Source organism: Cajanus cajan, chromosome 1 (genome assembly GCF_000230855.2).
Source record: "Cajanus cajan strain Asha chromosome 1, NIPB_CcT2T_4, whole genome shotgun sequence".
NCBI lineage: Eukaryota > Viridiplantae > Streptophyta > Magnoliopsida > Fabales > Fabaceae > Cajanus > Cajanus cajan.
Genome location: NC_138517.1, coordinates 2943901 through 2970992, shown reverse-complemented (window position 1 = coordinate 2970992; position 27092 = coordinate 2943901). Strand labels below are relative to the sequence as shown.

Genomic DNA, 27092 nt, shown 5'->3' with positions numbered 1-27092 from the left:
CAACAATATCATAGATCAACACACAACTTAAGTAATCAACCTAAGTACCCAAATGAGTTCCCAACTCACATACGACTAACAATTTTACAATCTAGTTTCCCTTACCTGAAGATTGGCTCAAAATAGCCAAGAACTGAGAAAAAGCATAATTCCCTTTCCGAAGCTCAACCTGGAACTTCAATCCACCCAAAGCAAGCTTCCTAATATAAATTTCAAGAAAAGACAGAAGACATTAGTGACCTAGAGGAGAAAAGGAATCATATAGTGAAATTTGGGAGAGAAAGGAGCTCACAGACCCAGAGTCCTTCTCTCTAAAACTTCTCTCTAAAAACTTCACTTTCTCCTCAACCACACAACCCCTATTTATAGAAGTTCAGGAGTGGCCAGAACGGCCTATTTCGAATCCGGAACGGCCCGTTCTGCACCCCTTCATCATGCGTAAAAATCACATGCAGAACGGCTCGTTCTACGATTTGAAACACCCCGTTCTCAACTACATTTCATAGGTCAATTCAGTAGTTTGGAACGGTCCGTTCTGGGCTACTGAATCACCCATACTGAGCTTTTGGGCTTTCTGAAATAACTTACTACGTTACCGTGCTTCCCTAATGACTAATTAAGGGGAGTGCATAACAACAACAAAAACAACGTTATCCTCAAACTCAAAAGTAAGTTTAGGTCAAGTGGAGGAGATGACATAGCCTCCAATTAGAGATGGGGATGGTGAAGTCTTCAGACTTGAACAAGCTTAGGATCCAAAAGATATGCGATCAATGTGGAAGCTAGTTTAGTGGTAGAAGAGGGAGAAGGAAGTAGAGGAAGAAGGACAGATTGGTAATAAATTAGCCATTATACAAACTATAGGAAAATGGACATCAAAGAGAGAGGATTTGGAAAAAGTGAAAAAATATAATAGAATTTTTTTTTAATATAGGAGTTAATCGTAATTTTACAATAAATAAATTAAATAATTAAAAAATATTGAACTGCGGTAATAAAACTTTCTTGAAGAAAAATAATAAAACTTAAAGAATAATTTTATTGTTCATTATCTCTACAATAATGATTAATAAAATATTATAAAATTATATCAATAACGTTAAATTATATATTTTTTTAATTTGTTAAAATCAATGATTCTCGTAATCGGAAGTTATAATATGTAGAAGAAAGATTCCAATTAGTAAATTATTGAGACCAAAGCGACAAAGTAAATGTGGCGTGCTAGCTAGTATGCTGGTTGATGAATGAATTATTAACGATACCTTTAGGTGTATTAATGAGACCAAGTTTATTAATGAAATATTTATTGTTAACTCCAGTCGGTGGCTAAAAAGAGTTTTCTTTTATTTAATTGGTTTAAATATATCTTTAGTCTTTTAAATTTCAGGTAATTTTATTTTTAATTTTTTAAATTTAAAATTGATTTTTTTAATTTTATAATTTCAAAAAAAATTGTTTTAATTTTTATATAATTTTTTTAAAAAAATATAATATTATTGTATAAAATTTATTTATTAATATTTTTGTTAGTCAAAACATAACATTAAACTTAATTGATTCTGTATAACTGTTTTAAGTTATAACTTTCATATGTACCATTAGTGACTTGAGAGACTAAAACAAGATTATAGAGATTAAAAAAATAACTTTAAATTTGAAAAATAAAAAATAAATTTATTTTAAATTTAAAGGATTAAAAATATATTTAACTCTATAATTCTTCTGTATATTTTAACTTTATTTTTTAAATGATTATTATACAACATTTTTTTCTAAATATAAAATCCTTTTTTTTTTTACTTTTTAGTTGGTCCTTTAATATAAAATTATTTTTTATTAATTATTTTTTCTCTCTAAAATATCGATGATTAATTAATTTTTTATGCAAAAAATAATAAATATAAAAATTAATAAATGACTTTTTTCTCTCTCTCTTATTATTATTATTATTATTATTATTATTATTATTATTAGAGAAAGTGAATATGGTTTGAATTTTCCCTCTTGTGAATATCCATAAGTAAATTAACCCTTGCAATGAAAAATAGTATAAACCAACACAAAATTAAATATTGAGGAATACTTTTTGGAAATGAAAAAAAGAAGAAGAGAAAGTGAATAGACACAAATTTTAAACATTAATTAATTATAAAAGAAATAAAAAAATTAAAAAAAAGATAATTAATCTTAAAAATATTAAAGATAATTTTAAAAGTAGTACAAATTATTTATAAATTTAATGTCTATAATTAAATTAACCAAATTTTTTAAAAGATGTTAATTAATTAAAAGAATTTTATATATAGAAATAAATGTTGTACATGCATATTCATAAGCAAATAACTTGACTTGATCGAGTACCTTTCACTCACACAACACATAATTAATTTAGATTTTTACTAATGATAAAGAGTATAAAAATAATTATTTACTTTTTAAATAAAATTGTAAAGCTAATGCTCTGTTTTTTTAATTAAAACAATGTTTTTTCTTACACCAATAAACAATATTTTTTTTACTTGTTAAAAAAGTAAAATATAAGTTAATAAAAACCCGTTGTTTTAGTAACGGTGGTCTCTCATATGCCATAACCCGTTGTTTTTACTTGTCTTAAAAAAATTCCTATTGTGGTGTTGTGTTTATAACTTCTTCGTTATAACTTTTTTTTTTATACATCATCCACGTAATATTTTAAGTTAATAGCTAAGAATTAATATGCATTTTTAGAATATAATTTTTGTTGATTAAATATTGCTATACTTAAATTAAATGAGAAATTACACTTTCCTTTTTTAAAAAAATATAAATATTATATTACTCTCTCATCTTACATTAAAAATTATAATTCTCTCGTTCAATAAATTTTAATATATGACACTTTATTTTTAAATATATAAATATTACATCACACTTATATTATAATAAATATTTTTCTCTTTTAATAAAGACAAATACATTCACTTTAACAATATATTTCTTTATATAAATATTAAAAATATATATTAAAAATATTCTGAAATTTGTTAAATTTAAATATATATTAAAAATATTTTTAATTATCATTTTTCATAAAACATTTTTAAAGTTGTCAAAATAAAATCAAACACATGTATTAAAATAGTATTTAGTCAATGTAATTGATGTAATATTTTATAGATATTATATAGTATTAATTATATACAATAAAGTAATGTATAAATGTTAAGGTATTATTTAATTGATGTTATTAATAAAGGATTTTAACTTCTAAATTTATCATATTTAACAAATATAATGCTCAAATATGCATTTTTTTTTCAAATGAATATATTTATATTGAAAATATATTATTAATAAAATTTAATTATTACAAATTTAATATTTCTCTCTTTATATATATATATATATATATATTGATTTATATTATAATATTTATTACAAATTTAATACTTCTCCCTTTATATATATATATAATTTTTTTGTATTTTTATTTATTTTATTATTTTAATAATTTATTTTATATTTGTGAGACCCCTTCGGATTTTCTTCTTTTCTTCCAAAAGGCCCTACCCTCTCCCTCTCATTTTTGAACTGAACCCTTCTTTTCCCCTTGAACTCAAGGTGGTGGTGCTGGGTTGTGAGGTGTGCTAGCTGGTGTTGGGTTCCCCTCTCCTTCCTCCTGCATTCAAGCTCCCTAGTTTACTCTTCTCTTCCGCTCAAGCTTTCCGGAGCTCGGAATTTTCACCCGAGGTAAGGGAAACTAGTAATTTTGTTTCTTTTTCGCTGTTCTTGACTGTGGACGAGTTCTATAAACTCGTTAGATGCTTGTTGGTGTCTGATTCGTGGCTGGAATTGAAAGAAAGCTTGTTTTCTTTGGGGTTTCGGGGTTGTTGAGAAATTTTGGGGAAAATCTTTGAATTGTTGTTGCATGTTGAAAAAGGTGGTATTTTTGGACTCTTGGATGAAATTGTAGTAAATTGAACCGATTGCATGTGGGGTTCTCTTATTATTCTACAGATTTTTGAAGAGTTTTTCGAAAATGGTTGGCTGCTGCTGAGCTTCGCGCTGAGCGCGGTTCTTCGCGCCTGGGCGTGTGGCAACCAGGAGACCCCATTTGGCCAAGCTCGCTGAGCGCAATGATGAGTGCGCTGAGCGCGCTTGAGAATGTGGGTCTTTGGCTGGCTCGCGCTGGGCGTGACTTGGACCGCGTTGGGCGCGATACTAGTTGTGGCAGGTTTTGGTTCTTCTTTTGGGCGCTGAGCGCGCCCCTTGTCGCGCTGGGCGTGAGACTCCTTAGGAGTCTCTGCCTTGTGGGCGCTGAGCGCAATTTGAATTGCGTTGGGCACGAGACCAAGGGAGGTCTCTGCCTTCCCCGCGCTGGGCGCGGGTTTTGGTGCGCCGGGCGCATGAGACTCCTTGAGTCTCTGCCCAGCCAGCGCTGAGCGCAAAGACTATTGCGCTAAGCGCGAGATAGTCTTGGGTTCTCTGGTTGTACTGCGCTGGGCGCAACCACGTATGCGCCGGGCGCGGAGATGAGATTGTTGTAATGTTTTATGTTGAGTTGAATTGAAATGGAAGGTGATGAAATGATGTCTAGTAGATAATGTTGCTGTTGATATTGAATTGTATCTGGTGAATGTGTTGAGAAGTGGTGTTGTGTTGGAGATGATATGTTGAGCTGTGAAGCTGATGTGTTGAGTTGTATAGATGTACAATTGTGTTGAGTTGCAAGTTGATATGTTGAGTTGTATAAGTTGTGTTGTGTTGGAATGTTGATGTGAGTTGATGTAGGCCGCAAGGCTGAGTTGTTGTAGGCCGCAAGGCTGAGTTGTTGTAGGCCGCAAGGCTGAGTTGTTGTAGGTCGAAAGGCTGAGTTGTTGTAGGAGATCTCCGAGTTGATATGCGTGACGATGCATTGCATTCTTATTGACGATAATGTTGAAAACTGATGAATGTATGTTGATGAAGTGTACATAGTCGTGTTTGTTTCTTTTTTTTTTCTTAAAAATCTTTCCATATGTTGTTTTTTTATGCTAGCTTACCCTTTGTGTTTCCATGTGGTTGGACTGCTATGATCGTATTATGTACGGGAGCAGAGTAGGGATAGAAGGTGGATAGCGATGAGTCGGCAGCTGATAGATGGAGCTGACATCTATGGATGTTTTGTTTGTTTTAGTCACTAGGCATAGTGACTTCTGATGTAATTCTTGTTTTACATACCCTAACTCTAGTCGGATTCGGGACATATGTATATACTTATATTCTAGACTCTATATTTATATACTTGTTCAATTCTGTCTAGTGTTTCCGGTGTGTTTTGTTGATGAGTGGAATGGCCAGCCGGGTCGTTACAATATTTAATTATATATTTTATAATTTTTTATTATATGAATCAATGACAATAAATTAAAAATATTTTAGTGTACATTTTGATTAAAAATATACTTTAATATCTTATAATAAATATTCTCTAGTGTTATTCAGATAAATATTTTAATTATATATTTTAACATAATAAAAAAGTGATAGTATACTACTATTATCTTTAAAAATGATAAGAGTATAATTCATTTTATAATTTAATATTTTAAAAAATAATATAATATTTATATTTTTTTAAAAGAGAAAAGTATAATATATATCAAAGATTTTAAATTAAATAGACTAAATTATATACTTTAATATTAAAAAGAGATAGTGTAATATTTTTCTTTGATAGGATTAGTAGCATAAAATACAATGATGAATTCATATTCTCTGTACTCAGCTTTTTCAAGTAATAATAGAATTTTATTGGATAAAATTTAGTTGACCCATATATTGTTCAGATGCTTTTAAATTTAAAATTCACATTTAAGATCTGAGTCATTTAATCTTCATTTGACCGTCATTGGATCATCACATAAATAAGTTAACTATCCTAAATCAAATTCCACATGATATAACCTCAATCCCATGTCACATGGAAGAAGGTATAATTATAGTTCATGCCTCTTCTTATACTTGAGTGTAAGGAACAAACTCCCACTTATTTTAAGTATAAACTAGTTTACGTCTGCTTAGAGCAAAGCAACAATATTCATTCAAGATTCCGTCCATCGCTCCCTTTAGATTTAGAATTTTCCATCGTATGAACCCCGCAATGAAAACGTTGTTTCTAATGCTAGATTCTTCGTGAAACATATGATTCATGTTTCGTTAGGTAAACGAGAAGCAAAACGAAACTTCAGGACCAACAAACACCACTTTACTTAAAAAAAAAAAAAATAACAAGAAAAGAAAACTAACACCACTTCACTGAATGCGAATTTGACTCCATTTCTGTTTCAGATATGATTCCGTCCATTCCGTAGATATTTCTCTTTTTTCATATGAAAAACTGTTATTATTTTGCTTTTGTTGAATATTAATAGACAAATAAACCGATAATCTAGTAATCTAGTAACTTACAAAAAAACGAGGTTACGTATTAAAAGCGAGAGTCACGGAAACAAGATGCATGTTTGATTCTGATATAGTAACAATTTGTTTAGATAAATTTTTCTATAAATATTTATGAATAATAAATAAAGAAGAAAATTTTGGATAAAAACTTCTATAAATTAATTTATCCATCATTTAATGTTAGTTTTATAGAAAAATTTATTATTATTTTATTTTAATAGTGCTTATGAAAAAAACTATCTAGATGTCTAAATTTTTTCGTGAAACATGTTTTGCTCGTAATTTTAATAAGGTTAGCATTTGAAATGAATTCGTCAACGTACCAACTTCTTTAGATACCCATGTTTTTTGTTAATAATGAATACCAAACTTAGAGAAAGCATTTACCATTTTCAGTCAAATTGGAACGCTTGCAATTGCAGTGGCATAGGGTGCCTATTCTTTGAAGCAAGAGCCAAATGCACCATCCACGTGTAACTCATAAACAATTATCGTTTAACAATAACCGTCCATCACATAACTGATTAATGTCCATCAACGGTCCATATTTTGTTCCATAACAGAAGGCGTATATAGCAGCACCACATAAATCCTCGGGTCCCACATATTACGTGTAATCGTGATCCGGAGGAACACAAAACCATAGCCAAAAAGCGACACTAAGCATTTTCGTCAATTAAAATCGTCCACGTGTCCCCCCGACAGAAACCACCGACCTCGCAGGGCAAATGTTAATGTTTTGCTCCGTTATTTTAGAACCTTTCCTCAGATTACCGGTCAGTCACTGATTTCAAAGTTCCGTGACCACCCATTTCCAATATCTGCTTCCAATTTGATATTTTTCATTCTGATTCGATTCTGGGTATCGCCAAATTTCTCGATTTTCCGCATATTTTGGATTTGGAGAGGTTTGAAGAAATTACCGAACTTTGGAAGGAAAAACGCAATCCCATGATGCAACGATGCGTTGATCATGTTCTTGCTGTTACTAAAGAGTAAGGCTATTTGATTTATCTATGTGGGGATTTGAATGTTTTACCATGCTTGTTGGATATCCATGTCTTAAATGAGTTTAATTATATTATGATGTTTTTTGAGGAAATGATTCAATGATAAGGACGTGTTTGTTCTCCTTTTTGTGTTGGTGTAGTTTCTATTTGTCCTGGTTATTCTTTTTACCGGCTGCTATGGCTGTAATTCTGCTGATCCTGGACAAGTATTTTTGGTATTACTTTTACTGTTCAATGGGTATCATTTGTTTGTTGGATTATGTAATATAGCTATGTTTAAGCACTATTTTTTTTTGGGGGATGTTATTTTATTCTGAAAGATTTGGCGAAAATAATTCTGTTTGATTTGGTTACTTTTGTAAAGCCTTAAGGGGTTGATCCATGTAAAAAAAATTTAGTGGCAAAGAATTTTGCAATCCTCATACGTTTCAGTTTGTTGGAAGTTGGAACTGATACAATGCATTGATGTTTGAGAGTCATGTAGTGTCCTATTTCAATGTCTTAATAAATCAATGGCTCACTTGTCACAGGATGAGCATGTTTATCTGTTTGTTAGTGCAGGTCATTGAAGGCAATTACTTATGAGTCCTTAAACAATATTGTGAGGCTAATCAACGGAGTATCAGCCCTTTTGTTGGCATTACTACCTGGGAAAGCTAATATACTTGAAGGTATCCATGGTTGGGAACTCAGGCCAACTTTCCGTGGACCGCGATTTCCACGGTGGATGGAGAAGTAAGTTTTCATTATAACATTGGTAATTCCTGTGTGAAAATTTTCTTTATTTTCTTAGTGTTACTTATACTTGTATTTGTTGCTATGTTAGAACTCATACTATTGGAATTGAGTAATAGAATAACTATTTATCTGCCAAGAGTTATTAATTCAATTATTAGAATTTTGTTTTAGAGTTTGTTTGGATACAATCATAAAAGAACTTTTCAGAGTCTCTCTCCGGAAGTGGTTGCATGCTTTGATGTAATTTATTAAAGGTTCACCTGTGCAGGGACTTAGGTTTCACCCCTTTACCTCCCCATGATTCTGGTGTCATGCCTTCATAATTATATGCATATATCCTTCATCTACCGGTAGTGCAGGTTGCTGCCTACAGCACATGGCTACTAAAAGAATTATGAAAAAAAATGCAAGTTGCAGGGAAACTATATTGTTAAAAAATGAAAGAAATGACTTAAGCTTTGTATTTTCTGAATTAAGGATTCAAAGTTTTTAAAACTAAGACAATAATAAAGAAGGAAAAATTGAAAATTAGAGAAAGAATAAATTAGGACATAAAGTGGAGAGCCAGAGAATAGGCAGAGATGAAGTCAAGGTAAACTAGAAAATAATTTATGCCAAGGAATTAGTATACAAGGATAAAAGGTGTAATTCTTTTAGCTGTTTACTTAGTGAGATATTTGATTTTATCAGAGACTGTTATTCTTATTTTATTAAAAAATTGTAAGTATATTTGACTATGTATTTTGTTATTTCTTATACATGTTTATACTTTACAATTTTCTTTTTTCTTTTTAATGTTTTGTTTTCCTGACCCTTTGAGAATTTAAAGTTCATTTTGGGATGGTTACCTTTCTTTACAACTTAGTAATAGCATGGCTAATTTGTTTATGATATATTGTCCTTGCCTTGAATTTTGTTTTCTTTTTTCTAGTGGCGTATCGTCTTTCAACCAGTTTATCCATGAACTTTCTGTGGATTCTGATAATTCAAGCCCTGAATACTCATCCGGAGATGAAGATAGTGATAAATATAGTGATAGATACGATTACCCTCCATCTCCTGCATCTCAGAGTTCTAGAACCTCAGAAGCTGGTTTTACCAAATACAGTAGGCATCAGATGGATTGGATCCAGTATATCTTGCTTTTGATTTTGTTTCCTTTAAAATTATTGCTGTGGATTCCACTTCATCTTTTACAGTTAGTTTATTATGGGGTGTTAAAATCCTTGTCTATTTCTGGAAATAAGCGGCCTCCACATTTACATGCGCATAAGAGGGTGCTAAGCCTCAAAGAACATATTATCCACCGTACTACTGATAGGAGACGTGGAGTTGTAGAGGTTGTGCAACAATTCTTTATATTTTAATTTGTATTGTGTTTATTTATATTGTTTAGATAAATTTCATATGAACGTAAATTTTGTATTGCTAAGTAAGTTTATTTTGCCAATCAGGATCTTTATCAAGGCATAGAACTATCTATAGAAGCTGTCTTTGATGTTGTTCACAAGGCAGCACATCTTCTTCTCTCCCCTTCAGAAGCTTTTGGGAAATTATTCAGATTGTTTTCGTCTCATGAAGGCAGTAGCTCTAAAGAAGATCGTGATAGTGTTGAGGACACCTCCGTTTATACAGCTACACTAGGAGAGAATGACCTAAAACCTACAGAGAGGAATATCAAGTATCAGCCTCTTAATACAGATGCCAGGACATGTCAAGATGTCATAACGGACCTTGGGTAATGTCTTTATCATGTAGTTGCATTTTGTTCTTTTTTGCTTTTATATCTTGCTTGTCTGCTTCATGATTTCTCATTCTACCTATGGCAGTTATCCATATGAAGCCATTCGTGTGATCACTGCTGATGGATATATTCTTCATTTGGAAAGAATACCGAGGTAAGAATGTTCATTTTTGGGAGAAATTATATGGATCTTCATAAATTTAACTATATGGCCCCCTTTGAGTTTTGTACTTATGTTGATCTTCTGAGATAAAATTAGACGCATCAGAGATGGTTATTTATGATGAGTCATTTAAGAAGTCAGAAATGGATACACCCCATACATGATTCTAATTGGTATATTTTGATATCTCAACTAATTTGTCATCGTGTGAGGTGAATTACATCAGATATGGAATAATTTTATTATGGTCGGGAATTTGGGAATGTCTCTTTTTTCTGTTAATAATCTGTACTGTTGAAATATAGAAATTATGGGATGAGAGCTTGTAAATTTCATGTCTACAGCTGGTAGAAACCCATGAAATGTATCATAATGTTATCATTACGAATAAAGTTAATTTTTATAATTTGATAGCAATGTGGAAAATGGAGATGATTAGGGATGTCATTATAATTTCTAGAAAAGTTTGTAGTCTCTTTGCAATGTGTAGTGTATATTGTCTAATGCCTATTCTGACTTCCCAGGCGAGATTCAAGGAAAGCTGTTTTTCTTCAGCATGGTGTTTTTGATTCATCAATGGGGTAAGTCATTTATCTCTATATTTGCTTAGTTCTTACTTGAATCTGTTATTAGTTTGTTTATTAGTTAAAAGAGTTTTTGTGTTTGAAAAGCTAATGTTTTAAAGAACAAACGTTTATGCTCGAGTGTTGTTATGATGTCAGAATAAGCAAAATTTTTTGTAGTGGATTGAGCAAAGCTTTTGTTTCATTATGACTATGAGCTTTGTTTAAGTCATAATATACTTTTTTTTTTCTGGGTTTCAGTTGGGTATCTAATGGAGTTGTTGGCTCTCCAGCTTTTGCAGCATATGACCAAGGTTTGCTATATTTGTGAAGATAATCTCTGTGCTTGAGCAAACAATTCTTGCTTTGGAATTATTACATGTATAGTTTTATTCTATCTGCAGGGTATGATGTATTTTTGGGGAATTTTCGTGGTTTGGTTTCTCGGGAACATGTCAACAAGAACATATCATCACGTCAGTAAGTTCATAAAGCAAATCTCTTTGAATATTTTTGGATAATTTCTGAGATAATGGAATGGAAAGAATGAGGAAGGGAAAAAAACGAAAAGGGAATAGATGGAACGAAAAGAGTACCCCTCAACAGAACAATTTAAAGGGCAACAACACGAGTGTTAGTTTCCCCTTGATAATTTTTCTAATCTCAAACAAGGGGAATTATTCCCTCTTTCCATCCTTTCCCCTTCTATCTTCCTCATTGCATTTCATTGAACAGACTGTGATTTCGGTTTTGGTGTCTGATATAATCATGCTTCGTATCTTATGCTATTATATTCATGTAAGAAAGAAATTAATGTAATGTAGATACTGGCGGTATTCCATCAACGAGCATGGGACTGAGGATATCCCCGCTATGATAGATAAAATCCATCAAGTGAAAACTGCTGAATTGAGGCTTTCTAAACCTGATATTGAGGAGGAAACTGATACTGTTCAGCCTTACAAGCTTTGTGCAATTTCTCATAGTTTGGGAGGAGCTGCTATGATGATGTATGTTATCACGCAAAGGATACAAGGGAAACCCCATAGACTTTCAAGATTGATTTTATTGTCACCGGCCGGTTTTCATGACGATTCTAACATAGTTTTTTCTATGGCGGAGCTTCTATTAGTTTTAATGGCTCCTGTTTTGTCTCGTCTTGTGCCTGCCTTCTATATACCAACCAGATTTTTCCGAATGCTTGTCAACAAGTTAGCCCGGGATCTGCATAACTTACCTGCAGTTGGAGGACTGGTTCAAACTTTAATGAGTTATGTTGTTGGTGGAGACAGCTCAAACTGGGTTGGAGTTTTAGGATTGCCACATTATAACATGAATGACATGCCAGGTGTCTCTTTTCGCGTTGCTCTCCATCTTGCGCAGATGAAGCGTACCGGAAGGTTCAGAATGTTTGATTATGGGAGTGCATCTGCCAATACGGAAGTTTATGGCTCACCGGAGCCGTGGGACTTGGGTGAACACTATGGACTCATTGACATTCCTGTTGATCTTGTTGCTGGACAGAAGGACAAAGTGATAAGACCTTCAATGGTAAAGAGACACTATAAATTGATGAAGGGTGCTAAGGTAGATGTTTCATATAATGAGTTTGAATATGCACATTTGGACTTCACCTTCTCCCACCGTGAAGAACTCTTGTCATATGTTATGTCATGCTTGCTGCTTGTGGATCCTAATCCTAAACATCATGCGAATCAAAGGGTTCTAAGGTCAAGGAGGAAAGGACAGGTTGCAGCTAGCGGGTAGATTATGAAAAAATCACATACAGTTCATACTTACTGAAGTACTTCTGCCATTTCTTGCAAGAGTCTCTGTGCTACATGCATGTTTGAATATAGAGCTACTCTGTATACTAGGGTCATCTTTTCCTACAAATCTGTTTTCCGTTTGGAGGAAAAATAGACCTTGAAAATATGTTGGAAATGTACATTGTAAAATAGTGTTCTGATTATCAAAACAAACAAAGGCATTAGAGTCTAGATTAATGTTGTATTACTATCATGTGTGTTGGTAGTTCACTAGTGTTTTGTCTTTGACAATCTCAAGTTGTCATTAGATTTCCCCAGGCTCACTGATTGCAGTGATACTTCAAAAGATCTCTCTCTCGCTCTCTCTCTGTACCCTATGAAGAATATGAGATTATCTTCATGTGTTTCAGATATGGGGCGTGGCTGGTTTTTATTTTGAAAATCAATTTTCATATTTTAAAAATTAAAACTAATAAATACTTTTGGATAGATATTTTTTGGCTATAGTTTTAAGAAAAGTTTGAAAACCGTAGTAGAAACATTTTCAACTATCACTACATTTTTCTTTAGTGATATTTGCTTATTTATAAGTTAATAAATTATTTTATGATTTTTAAAAAAATATTATTAAAGATAAAGTGACATTTTTTAATATCTTAATATTGTTCTTCTTAATTATTTTCAAAGATAAAGCTTCATATTAAGTAAAAGAATGTCAATTAAAGGATATGCTTCTATAATCTCTAATTGTGTTTCCAAAATTAAATTATGTCAAGTAAATGAATGATATATAAATAATATATTTAATTATAGAATAATATTTGAGGTAAATGAGCTTTAAAGTTAAATATGTTTTTAGCATTTAAGAATTTATAGGTAGTTAGAAGTTATAAAATATTAACGATAATAACATTTATATTAAAATTAATTATTATTTTATAAAATTTATTAAAACTTAGTAATATTATTAAAATATTATAAAAATAACACTTTGATAACATTTAAAAAATGTTGTCTAATTATATAATATTATTAAAAAATCTTTAATAATATAAGTTATATACAATATTTAATAATATGTTGAAAAAGTAAATTAACATTAATATATATTAGTTAATATTTTTTAAATATTTATAAAAAAAAATTGTTGTTGTTGTTGTTGTAGTGCATGATTTCTACATTCAATTAAAAAAATTATCAATCATTAATTAACATCTTGCTAAACTTCTGAACTCGTCGTATATTTATGTGAAACTCTGGTTACCTTATAGGTTGATACCAGTGTTCTGAGAACCATCAAAAACTAAAATTGCCCTATATTGGTGGCGGACTCGTAATTACAACCTCACCCTATCATAACTAAAAAATAAAAAAGAAAATGAGAACCATGATCTAATGCTTAAGTTTTTTTTTATATATATAAAATAAAAAAAATATTATAAAAATAATTACAGTAAAAATTGAATATAAATTTCTATATTTCTAACCATTTGAATCCTTACTCTCCCAGCTACTAGGATAGGATAACTCTAGTAGTTTTTATAATGGTCAAGTTAATAGGCGATTCAACTAAGTAAGTAATGACAAGAAAAAAGAAAATGTAAATATACATATGACGTGAGGTGATATTTATAGATCTTATATTGAGGAATGTAAGAAAGATTGTTTTCCTATGTAGAAGGAACCGTTCTAACATGAACCACTTCAACTAATGCCTCATCCATGAGGCAGTAAAATGACCTGCAATAGCAGGTTTTTCAACTTGTTTAAAATTGTAAAATAGGTCTTATATTATATGCGGAGGCGTGGTGGCGGCGGAGGCGCAGTAGCGGCAGAGGCATGGTGACAACGGAGGTGTCGTCTCCTTCCACGGAGTTGGCAGCACGGTGGTGGCAACGAAGACGTGACTTCATTCGCGATGGCAGCGGAGGTGCGAGCTCCTTCGCGTGGTGGCAGCAGAAGGGCGTGACCTCCTTCGCGCAGAGGCGCGGGCTCCTTCGCGCGGGTGGCAGCGGAAGCGCGACTTCATTTGAGCGCTGGCAGCAGAAGCACGACCTCCTTCTTCGCGCGATGGCAACAGAGGCGCATGCTCCTCCTCCTTGGCGCCACCGGCCTCCCCCTCCCTCTTCTGCCGCTACCTCCCCCTCCCCGTCTTCCATGGTGTTCAACTCTCCCATGGCCTCTCCTAAACCCTAAACCTCGCCACCTCCAAATTTGACCCTCCTCGCCCCTGGCTCGCCCTTGACGACCTCGCTGCCGTCGTCTTCCTCGTCCTAACCACCCGCCGACAGCTAAAATACAAAAATTTCCATAAACAAGTTACATGTAATAAATATGAACCATTGATTATTTTATTATTAAATCTAACAGTTAAAAATGGTGTTTTACTGATGTACCACTTTTCATACTGCTTCATGTTAGAATTTCTGATGTAGAAGGTATGTTACAAGACGTGCAAGTGCAGGCACATGTTATATATAGTGTGACAAGTCGGTTTGTGTGTGACCATGTCAGTTTATAGCTAGTGTAACCATGTCAGTTTACAAGATTCTTTTGCTTGAGATCACCTCATTATGGATAAACTGGATTCCATTGTGTATAGGCCAATTTGACATTGGGATAAGTGTGAAAAGGTCGATTTCGTGTGTTGAAAATATGTGTAAATCTTTTTAAGAAAATAAATTACTTTTAATAACAATCTTTTATTTATATTTTAAATATTTAAATTTAATTTGTTAATTATTTTATAATTTATTTTTAGAATAAGATAATATTAATTTTTGATTTTAAATCATAACTTTTTTATATAAATAAAACTAGATTATATACTCTCTGATGAAAAATATATTTTTACAAAATATAAATATAAAATAACTTATCAGAGACATAGGTTAGATTTGATGACAATTAATAAATTATAACTAAAAAAGTGATAAGTCATAAAAGAAAGGTATGCAAAAACAAATTCTATTGAGTGAGAGGTTAAGTCCCTTATTGGAATACAAATAAAGTCTCGCATCAGTAAAACAAGAAAAAAAATATTTTATAAAACATATTCATACTCTAATGATTGAGAGGTTTTTTGAGTGTTAACTAAAAGTAAAATCGTAAGAGTTTAGGTCAAAAGCAAACAATATTTCATCATTGTAGAGTTATGTGCAAAATAATCTTATAAAAAATAACAAAGTTATAACTCTCATCTTGATATAAATATATTCTCTCAAACAAGTCTCTCCTCTTAATATAAATATAATCTCTCAAACAAGTCGTAAAAAATAACTACATCAGTGGTATCATCTTTGGGAGGGATCATCACCAAAAGCAAATGATTCTAGAATTGTTGAAAAAATTATAGTAATTGTATCTGAAAGATATGAAGCTTCAATAACAATTTTGAGAACACAAAGGATCTAAGTAAGATTAGCAACCTAGAAAAATACAAAGGATCTAAGTAAGATCACTTTGGCAGAGGTATTACATGCATTGCAAACATTAAAACAAAGGAGACTTATGAAACAAGAAGGAATTGTGGAGAGTGTATATTTAGCCAAATGGAAGAACAACAATGGTGGCAAAGACAAGAAGAAGGAATTGTTAAAAAAAAAACAACTAAAATAATAACCCTCAAATTTTTCTACCATATATTTATTACAAAAAGACTAGTCGTTTACAATAGAGATGTTGGTGGAGACCTGACGCAAAATGTTACAAGTGCATGCAATTAGGACACTTAAAATATGTATGCAAATCTCATGAACAATAAAAAGTCAACATTGCTGGAAAATCAACAAGAAGAGGAAGAAAAATAATTACTCTCAATGTCATATTTTATTTTGGACAATTTTATTCCAAGTATAAATGATTAAGTTTTTACTTATATAGATGATCATATAAGTCAAAATTTTTACTTATATAGAAAATAGTTAAAAAAAATAAATAAATAATAAAATTGCAACATCCTTCTCAACTTGTATCCTATTGTTATGTTACCAAAAATCCATTAGATGAGATAAAATATAAAACAACAAAATTGCAAGCCATATTTTTCTTTTGTGAATTCATTTTGTCATTTCTTTTGAAAACTTTATTATAAAGTACTTAAGATAATAAATGAAGTGAAGGTTAAACTATAGAAGAGAAGATTATTTTCTATTTAAAAATTTGTTCTTTATAAAAATCTATTATTCAGTAGACAAGTCTTCTAAGTATTGGAACTTAAAGTTTTTATTTGATAATAGTTTTTGATTTTACTTATTTGTAAAATAGATCATGCAATAATGTAATGAGGGATGCAATAAGTTAAATGAACAAGTAAAAAGATAATGGAGAAATATAACACAAGATTTATATTGATTCACCTTAACTAGACTACTTCTAACCCCCACATAACCTTGTGAGATTTTTCACTAAATCACAATCAATTGTTGTTCAAACTCAACCACTTGCTAAACAAACCACTACTACACAATCACCTTGTGTTAGTAGCAAACACTTAACCACCTATTGATATTTCTTCATTTAACCACCTATTAAGAAAACAACCTCACAACCACCTACTTTGAGACTAGATAACACCTGTTGTGATTTCCTTCTACTTCTCTACACCATTGCACTCTCAGTTCTTAGTAGATGAAGTGTTTACAAGACTGGGTTTTTGTATTCTTGAAGATTGCAAAGACCACAAGCAACTCTTCTACAATGGAGCTTCCACTAAGGAAGGTTTTACACTTTTTTCTATTACAAAATAAATATACAAATATGAAGTGAAAGTCTTTGAAAAATTCAAAGGATGAAGCAAGGATTGTAACTTGTTAAGGTCAGATAATCTCTTATTTTCTTTATTCTTGCTTACTTCAAAAAAATGTCCATTGTCTTTCCTTTATAGGCACCTAATAATAGATTCATTATGGCTTGCTTATTTTTTAAGCTAGATGCTGACGTTACTGTATTTTACTTTTTTCTGGTCCTATCAACTTTTTATGGATGAGGTGCCTTCTAAATAAGTCTTCACTTCAGGCCTTCTGAACAGAGTCTTCAATAGAATTCTTCTAAGAAGATTAGTTTTAATTAAATACATCTAATAGACAACTTGAAAGGCTAGTCTTCTGAACTAGGTCTTCAAGACATTTCTTTTGAGAAGAAATGTTTAACTTGGAACTTTCCAAATAAAAAACTTAGAGTTGTCATAAGGATGTTTGAATTTCCTTTTAGGTTGTCATAAGAATGTGTTCATAAAAATTATAGATAAATCTTTACTTAATCATTAGGAATTGGTTTCATGTTATTTAGACCTTTGTAGCACAAGATATTCCCAAAACATTGCAACAACATCATGTTATTTTGGACAGATCAATGTTTCTATATTGTAGACATAATTTGTCCATGATAAAGACCTTTTTAGTCCACAAATTCTTCATCAAAGTTGTAGATTTTTTTTTTCTCTATATTTCCATAGCCACTAAATTATGCTAAAAAACATGTCTACAACTTCATATATGGTCAAAATATTGAACTTTGTCAGTGTTGCAACTCAAAATGATGTTTTCATCTTGATTGCAATATTTTTTCATGATCTAGGCTTTCTAATGCAAAGTTCTTCAAAAAGGTTATATATAAGTGCTTTAGCTTTCCATAGCCACCAAATTTGTCTCAAGATCATATCTATAACTCAAGATATGTGCAAAATATAACAAATATATTTTGCAATCTAGATCAACATCATTTGCAACTTCTTTTGCAATTTTGCACATGATCTAATTCATATAAGCTTTTGTCTTCTTAGTGAAGAATGTAGATACTTCTTCATGCTTTTCATAGCCACCAAGATCTCCTCAAATGAATTCCTAGAGCTCAAAATATCACACAAATAGACTTTATAGTCTTTGGAAGATTTTCACTATTTAATGCATAGCTAAGACATCTATTTTAAGTCATTCTGAGTTCTGTAGTCTAAAGCTTCATTATGATATTTATGTCATATTGATTCTATTTTATTTGGATTAAACTTGTTCTTTCTCATCCACCTTCTAAGGGTCATTTTGAATTAATCTTGAGTTTACTTTAATTGATGTTCTGAATACACTAAACAAACTCATCAGTAGCATAAATACTGAAAATACTTATGATTTTTCTTCATAAAGTTTGTCATAATTAAAATATAAAGAGTTTGAACTCAATACTAAAAACATGTATCTCACAATGTGAGACTCTTTTATTGTAAACTTATCGATAGAGAAAAGAATTTGTTTTTAATTGTCTAACATCTTTGTTAAAATGGGCATAAAGAAGGAAATGTATTTCAGAGGGAAAAAATGTGCCATGAAAACAAAAAAATTGTACCAAAATATACATACATTTCAAGTTGCATGCAAAGGTAAAAAGGGAAGGATTTATTCATATAAGTGTGGGGCAATAATATTACTTAATTCAATGTATTTTAATAATTATAAATTATTTTATAATTTTAAATATAGTAAAAAATAATTTATAATATAAGTATTGCTTCCGTAAATTTACACAATTTTATTTTCTTCACTTTTAAAATTATACATTTTAATATATTTTCTTTTATCATTTATAGTTGTATTTCAACACTACAATTAGTCAAAAAGTCTCTTTCAAATACTTATTTCTAATTACATTTCTTTTATTTTATATGTAAGTTTGAATTTTTTTTAATCGTGTATCTCTTTCAATATATCTATCATCTTTAATTTTTATCAATAAATTTGAATATTAACTTTTATATATTAAATATAAATGACTATTTTATGATATAACATTTTTATGAGCTATTTTATTTTTATGATATAATATCTGTAAAGGTTCTTTTAACTTTTTGTCTAATTTTATTTTTTATTTAACATATTTATTTATTGACTAAATTTTACTATTTTAAAAATAAATTATTGATAATTAAAAATAATCTTGTGATGTATTAAAAATTAATAAGTAAAAAATTATTAATAAAATTGTTTATTTAAACAAGTTTTAAATATAATTTGTATATTAAAATAAAGTATTTATTTGTTATATAGTTTATTCTAAAATTTAACTATATATAATAAATTTTTAGCCTATTAAATGCACAAACTAAAATATTTTTTTTTATAAAAATTATGAGTATTATAATTCAAATGGTTATTATAAATTTGAAATGTAATTTATATATTCAAATTTATTATTTTGAATTTTAATAATTGTATAAGTTGCGTATTGAAATTTTTTATATTATAATTTTGATTATATAAAATAAATACATATTATATACAATAAACAAACTAAAATATAATTTTATATATGTTAGTATGTCCCTAGTACTTAAAATCTCTACATCCGTCATTAAAGATAAGTGATTCGAGAAAGTCCATCATAATAACAATAATTTAATAAGAAAAATAATAATATACAAGAAATTAAAGTCCCTACTTACAAGAATTAGTGGAGAGTACCAACAAAATATATAGAACAAAAATATATAACACAAACATATAAGAGATACAAATATTTTAACGTGAAAAACCCCTTAAAGATAAAAATCATGAATCATCTAGAACAAAGAAATTCCACTATGATCAATAAAAGGTATAAAAGAGGTTTTAATGAATTAAATCGGCCAAAATGAATCTAGCACAATTGCTTACAAATGATAAATAAGATGAAAAACCCAAAAAATAAAGTTGTTATTGGGAGACATTTTCTCTCAATTCAGGCCTCTTTTCAGCAATCCAACCGTTGAAAATAAAAATCGTATAATAAAAACCTGTTATCCAAATCTCATTCCGATCTAACGGTGAACGAATCTTTAATTGTAATTTAAACATTGTCGCCTAGTGAATATGCAAATTGAACAAAAAAATATTTATTCTCTTCTCTTATGTTTTGTTGTTGTTCTCTCTTAATGAGTCACTCTTTTTATCTTAATCAGACTCCTCATCACTTGATTAATTGAGACATAATGAATTTACATATTTGAGTCTATTCTTCATGTAATATTTTAAATTTCTAATATAATATTAAAATATTCTTAATTTTATTACTATTATTATCTTATTCTTAAAATAATAATCTAAATTTTTAGTTATCATATTTTAAAATAAATAAAAATTAAGTATAATAAATATTTTAAAATAAATTAAGTCCATTTAATGAAGTATATGACATATACATCATAAATTTCATTCAATCAAATGACATATGACATATTGAATGAGAGAGATTACTTATGTGACAAATAAAAGCACTAGATCCATCTCAAATTTTTAGTTCTTTAAGATCAATGTATATAATCAATGTATATAGATTAAGAAATATTTGAGATACTCATAAATTGAAAGTCCGCATATTTACGAACTAATTTTGAGTAAAACACTTAACAAAGAATTTTTTTGATACAACCACTAAAAAATTGAATGAAAATTACAAAACTACAAAAAAACTAATACTTTGGAAAGGTATAAACTTTAAGTATACTTTACTTCAAAAGTTACGGTCAAGCTAGTAATTTTTACACTAGAATGTGTGCCATTATTTTCAAGCTTGTCAAACCTCATAAAACCATTAATTGAGTATCAATAACATGCTAACACGTACATTATTCAATTTCAACATTTTCTTTTTTATTTTCCCTATTTAACGTAAACATATCATTTCTTTTCTTTCCATCACACTCAAAATTACATGTTAAATTTAATCACTAAAAGTAGTCAAACCACAAAAAACCATTAACACTTTAATGTCTTATTCAATTTCACTATTTCATTTTTATTTTCCCTATTTAATCGAGACACTCTTTTTAGTTTCTCTCTATCTCCAAAGTCACACTCATAATCACATATTAAATTTATCTCTAAATAAATTAACTCTCTTGAATGAAGCATATGACACCATAAAAGTTAATTGAATCAAATGGCCTACCAAATGCGGGACACAAGTTAGGTTTCAAATAATAGTACTTTATCCATATCAAATTTTCTGTATTGATTAAGAAATATTTTAGAGACTCGGATTGAAAGCTCACTTATTTGCAAAATAATTGCGAGTAGAAAAACATACCACACCTATTTTGAATGCAACTACTAATAAACTGAATGACAACTCAAAATATATATAAAAAAAAATGAATAAAAAAACTAAAACAATTAAGTCTGTAAAAAGTATGCATAAAATACAAAACTTTAAGCTTTTTTTTTTCTCTCCATAAATTAGAATAAAGTTGGTCATAGTTACGCGAGAGTGTCTGCTAATTTTTACAAACTTGTCAAACCTCAAAAAATCGTTTACCAAGTAAAGGTAAAAGAACTTACCTTTATTACATTTATTTATTTGTTTGTTTATTTTATTTGACTAAGACTTTTTCTTTCCTTTTTTTTTTCTCTCTCTTTAGTCTTTATCATCACATTCTCAATCATATATTAAATTTATCAATAAAACTTGTCAAAACTCATAAAATGATTAACGGAATAACGATAATTCACTTACATCATATTCAATTTCACAGTTTATTATTTTATTTTCCCTATTTGACTAGGACACTTTCTTTCCTTTGTTTCTCTTTCCTTTGTCACACTCTTAAATACATTAAATTTATCACCAAATAAATTAACTTCATTGAATGAATTATATCACATTATAAAATTTCGTCCAATAAAATGGCCTATAATAGAATGAAATATAAATTACCAAAAAGTTCATTTAATCAAATGCCCTGTTGAATAGGTTTTGGACACACCAGAATGAGATGGATTGAAAGATTGTACATGTATGAAATTGTATGATTGAGAATAATTTTAAAAAAAATAATTTATACTACGTATATCAACGATATGCTTCTATGTTATAGTATTTTAACACTTAAGAATTTCATAGTTAAGTGTGTTTGATTTAGAACAATTTCAAGATGGATAATCTTTATTGAAGTTTTTCAAAAAGTATGAGTTAAAACAAAACACATTGGAATGTCTTGTGTTGATTTGTAGGAATAGTCGTTAATGTTAAAGGTAGATTGTTATTTCAGAAAAAGACTACCTACAAAGAGTTCTGATTGTTAAAGGATTTTGACCAAATGAAGAGTTGTGTGAAGTGTCACTATATGAAGTATCATAAAATGCAACTATTGAGATGTCAAATTCGAGGAGTGTTACAAATGGTATCAAAGTAGTTCTTTTCTCCTAAGTGGTTCGGAGGCAAACCAAGTGGAACTTGGTAGGCTTGTTACATCCTAAACACATCGGAATGAGAGGGATTCAAAGATTGTACATGTAAAAGAATGACTTAAAAAATTAATATATACTATCGATACCAACAAGATTCATCTACTTTTCAATAGTTAATCACTTAAAAACTTCATAGTAAACATGTTTGACTTAGAACAATTTAGGGATAAATGACCTTCTGAAAAAATTTTCAAAAAGTGTGTGAGTGAAAATAAAGTACACTAAAAAATCTCGTGTTGGTTTGTGGGGATAGTATTTGATTTTAAAAGCAGTCAATCATCGTAGAAAAAGCTACCCACAAATTAGGATTTTGACTAGTAAAGAGTTATAACTAACGAAAAATTATATAAAGTATCATCGAAATGTCATATAGTGTAATTACTAAGATGTTAAATATAAGAGATGTTAAAAATGAGAGTAACTAGTTAGGCCTCAAATAGAAGTACTCCATCTCAAAATTTTAATTGTTTAAGATCAATATATACATATTTTGAAATATTTAAGATACTCATAGATTGAAAGCCCACATATTTACAAACTAATTGTGAGGGAAATAATTGTCAGCAACACCTATTTAGGTTACAACCACTTATAAAGTGGATGGAGAACCCATAAAATAAAAAAATGAATACAAAAATAAAATAAAATAAAAACTATTAAAACCATGGAAAAGTTACATAAAAATGCCTAATTTTAAGCATGTTTTCCTTCAAAAGTTATAATAACGTTGATAAAAGTTACGCGAGAGTGTCTGCCACTAATTTCAAACTTGTCAAACCTTTTAAAACCATTAACTGAGTAACGGTAACACACTAGCACGCTATTAAATTTTAACATTTCTTGGAGCATTGTTACAGCGTGCGAAACAAACGCCGAAATTTCGTCCGAATTTTTAAAAAATTATTATTATTTAATAAATTTATTATAAAATAATTATTTTTTTAATAAATTTATTATAAAATAATAATTTTTTAAAAATTTGGACGAAATTTCCGTCTTGGTTTTGGAGGATACAGCATTTTCCTTCTTTTTTATTTTTCTTATTTAGCACGACTCTTTCTTTCATCTCTCCAACTTCACACTATTGATCATATACTAAATTCATAGTAATAAAACTTGTTAAACTACTACTTGAAATATGTTATTTTTTTACAAATTTTTCTATAAAAAAAATTGCAGATTTTTTTGCGAATTTTCTTATAATAATAATTTTGTAAAAATTTTTTGCAAATTTATTTACGAAAAATAATTTACAGAAATTTCTTATAATTTTTTCATAAAAAATAATTCACAATTTTTTTTTTTGCAAATTTTGCTACAATTTTAATGGTCATAAATTTTTTTTTTCATGGTAAAAATTAGTAAAAAAATGTCATAAGAATTTTTCTTGCGAATTTTCTTGTAAAAATAAATTTGCAAGTGATGTTTAATAAATGGAAGAAAAATTTTACAGATAACTTTTCTTACAGATTTTCCAATCAATTTTAATCCATAGAAAAAATAAAAATATATATAAATTTATAAGTCTAAGAATTAAAAGATTTTCTTAAAATCACACGTCAATTCAAAATAAAATAATTAAAGAGTATATAAGTTAGAACAACACTTACCTTACAAGTTGATTTTGTATTGTTGAGTGTTAGATCTATAATTTACATGCTTTGGATGAATTCATTGTAAACATTTGAAAGTTGAAGAATTATTAATAATATTGTACGAAAAATTACCTCTAAATAATATTTTTTTTAATTTTTTTGGTAAGAAATTTTTCTTAGAATTTCTTGCAAAAAAATTCTTTCATAGAGAATTTTCTTACGAATTTTTTTACACGAAAATTTCTTGCGAATTTTAAAATTCGCAAAAATATATTATTCACGAAAATATTAATAAATAAAATTTTACAGAAAAAATTGTAAGAACAATATTTTTTTAGAATTTTTATGAAAAAATTACAAAAAAAATCACATATAATAAAAAAAATAGTAATAAACTATCATAAAATCATTAATTGAGTAACGGCAACACAATAACACTATATTCAATTTGAACATTTATTATTTTATTTTTCCATGCATTCTCTTTCCTTTCTCTCTCTCCCCAATGTCGCACTCTCAATCACATATAAATTTATCACTAAATAAATTAACTTTATTTAATGAAGTATATGACACCATAAAATTTCGTCCAATCAAATGACCTATCAAGTGAAGGAGAGTAGTTGCGTTTAAAATAGACTCTGTCCATATCAATTTTTTTTTGTCCTTTAAGATCAATGTGTAATGTGTTTTGTTGATTGAGAAATGTTTTAGAGACTCAAAGTTTACATTTTTGCAAATTAATTGCTAGTAAAAAGCTAATTACCACACTTATTTTGGATCTAATGACTAATAAACTGAATAATAACCTATAAAATAAAAAATGAATTAATAAAAATCATAAATAATTAAGTTCATGGAAAAGTATTCATAAAAATTCAAAATTATAAGCCTATTTTCCTCCGTAAGTTACGATAAAGTTGATCATAGTTACCTGAGAGTGTCTGTCACTAACTATTTTTAAACTTGTCAAACTTTAAATTATTTACTAAGTAACGGTAACAAAATAACCCCTTATTCTTAGGAAAATAGAATAATAATTAAATATATTTTATAAGAATTTTCAAGAATTTTATTTCTTAATTATTGGCAGAAAATTATTTTATTTAGGACTGAAAATTTAATTACTTGAAATGCTACTTAATAGTAATCCTACCTGCGTTTTTTTTTACAGGAACCCTACACGTTTTTAGTAAATGAATAATTGACATTTTTTAGTTTTTTTTTTATATTCATTTCTTAATTAAGAAAAGTGACATAAAAATCATTTGACTGCATGTAATATTGAATAACTTTTTGGGGCCAAAGTCTTCGAGACTAATATCTAATTAATTGATATAATATTTTTCAATTAATTAATGTAAACATAATATAAATGATGGGCTAATAATTTTTTTGACATGTTTAACAGTTATTTGGATTAATTAATATTAATTTTGGTAAGCGATCAAATTGATGTATTTTCAATGTTAATTGACTAAATTAATGTTAAAATTCGTTGAATTAATAAAAATAATGATATACTTATATCTTTATAAGATAAAAAATTAATCATAATTATATTCATAAACTCATTTTTCTTTTATTTTTTTATAACTATTTTTTTTTATTTCTTTCCCATCATATTCATTTATTTTCTTGCTTCTCTCTCCTTTTTATATCAGTTCCTTACATCATCAAATTATACACTCAACATTTTACAAAAATACACTTGAATTAAAAGATATAATAATTTATTTTATAAACTTCGATTAATACATGAAAATAATCTATGAAACAAGAAAACCAAATCATTTCTAAATGTTGACATATTAAAAAAATAATAATAATAACAATGTATGAACCACCATGTATTTGACTTATAAAGAATCTAAAATGAAAACACGGGGAAAAGGTGAACTGACTTCAATATATTCCGTTTCTCTTAACTCATTTAAATTTGTAATAAAAACTTTGACTTTTGTACCATAGTTACATTATAAATGAGCTTTGACGGTTACACAATTTTATGTCATACAAAATTACAAATACTTTTGAGTTCTCAATTTCAATTATTTCTTTTAATTCCTAGCTACCAGGCTTTCAAGGTCCAGTCTTGTCCAGAAAATAATATAGAAGAAATTCATTCTAAGCACTACTTTGAGGCTCTTTTATCTTATTAAAAAAGTTTTACAATTAAATCAATTTTATGTTGTTAAATATTAGGTTGATTCCACATTTTTAATGTCTTTTATTATGTACTGAGAACCACTTATGTTATCATTCATAACTCAATAAATAATTTCAGTGTTTTATTTAAAAAGTTTTCAGCATGAGCAATTGATAGATTTATATTTTGACTGTGAACATTAAGCTTTATAAAAGGAGATGAATAAAAACATATAATTAATAACACTTTATTCTTATGACTAATTGCTATTAGTTACGCAATTAATTTCTTGACAACATTGTTGATTATATATTAATGTGATTTGTCAAATTTAAATTAATTTAATCTATGTGACAGGGTGTCTAATATGCGGTTGTAACTTGTAAGCTTGAAAGGCTTGTTGGTAAATATTTTGTGATATGTGGCATCCATAGAGGAAAAGCAATTAACTTAAAGTCAAGTCATAGTGAAGGAGAGGGTATGTGTTCACCGACATTACATCTTAGAGCTTCTTTGCTTTCCTATTCAATCATTTTCTCACTATTTTGTTGAAACCTTCCTCAGGTTCTTTCTTATTACATTTTCTCACTCTCTCTCTCTCCACAACCATCTCACAATTCATCCTTGCTCTCATTTACCCTCCTTTATCATATCCAACTTATTCTTTTTCTGTTGTTTCTACAATTTTTCTCATTTCTAAACTTTCAATTCTACAGAATCA

At 29.0% G+C, this 27092-nt stretch overlaps 1 protein-coding gene across 2 annotated transcripts; it reads left to right on the top strand.

Moving 5' to 3' along the window:
- Nucleotides 1-7156: 7156 nt before the first annotated feature.
- Nucleotides 7157-12660, top strand: LOC109818247 (uncharacterized). 2 transcript variants are annotated; one of them, XM_020383681.3, is made up of 9 exons: nucleotides 7157-7421; nucleotides 7998-8171; nucleotides 9106-9514; nucleotides 9629-9912; nucleotides 10004-10072; nucleotides 10606-10662; nucleotides 10906-10958; nucleotides 11049-11124; nucleotides 11469-12660. In XM_020383681.3, the coding sequence occupies exons 1-9, from the start codon at nucleotides 7378-7380 to the stop codon at nucleotides 12409-12411; spliced, it is 2109 nt and encodes a 702-aa protein (XP_020239270.1). In that variant the 5' UTR covers nucleotides 7157-7377; the 3' UTR covers nucleotides 12412-12660. The 2 variants fall into 2 exon arrangements, with proteins under 2 accessions (XP_020239270.1, XP_029124627.1); XM_029268794.2 differs by having other exon boundaries at nucleotides 7159-7421; nucleotides 7967-8171.
- Nucleotides 12661-27092: the final 14432 nt, after the last annotated feature.

What these genes read in the sequence shown, in the direction of transcription:
- LOC109818247 (XM_020383681.3), top strand. Translation starts at nt 7,378, where the DNA reads ATGATGCAACGATGCGTTGATCATGTTCTTGCTGTTACTAAAGA. An exon ending in GATGTCATAACGGACCTTGG is followed by an intron (nt 9,913 to 10,003) that starts GTAATGTCTTTA and finishes TACCTATGGCAG; the next exon opens with TTATCCATATGAAGCCATTC. An exon ending in CATTTGGAAAGAATACCGAG is followed by an intron (nt 10,073 to 10,605) that starts GTAAGAATGTTC and finishes CTGACTTCCCAG; the next exon opens with GCGAGATTCAAGGAAAGCTG.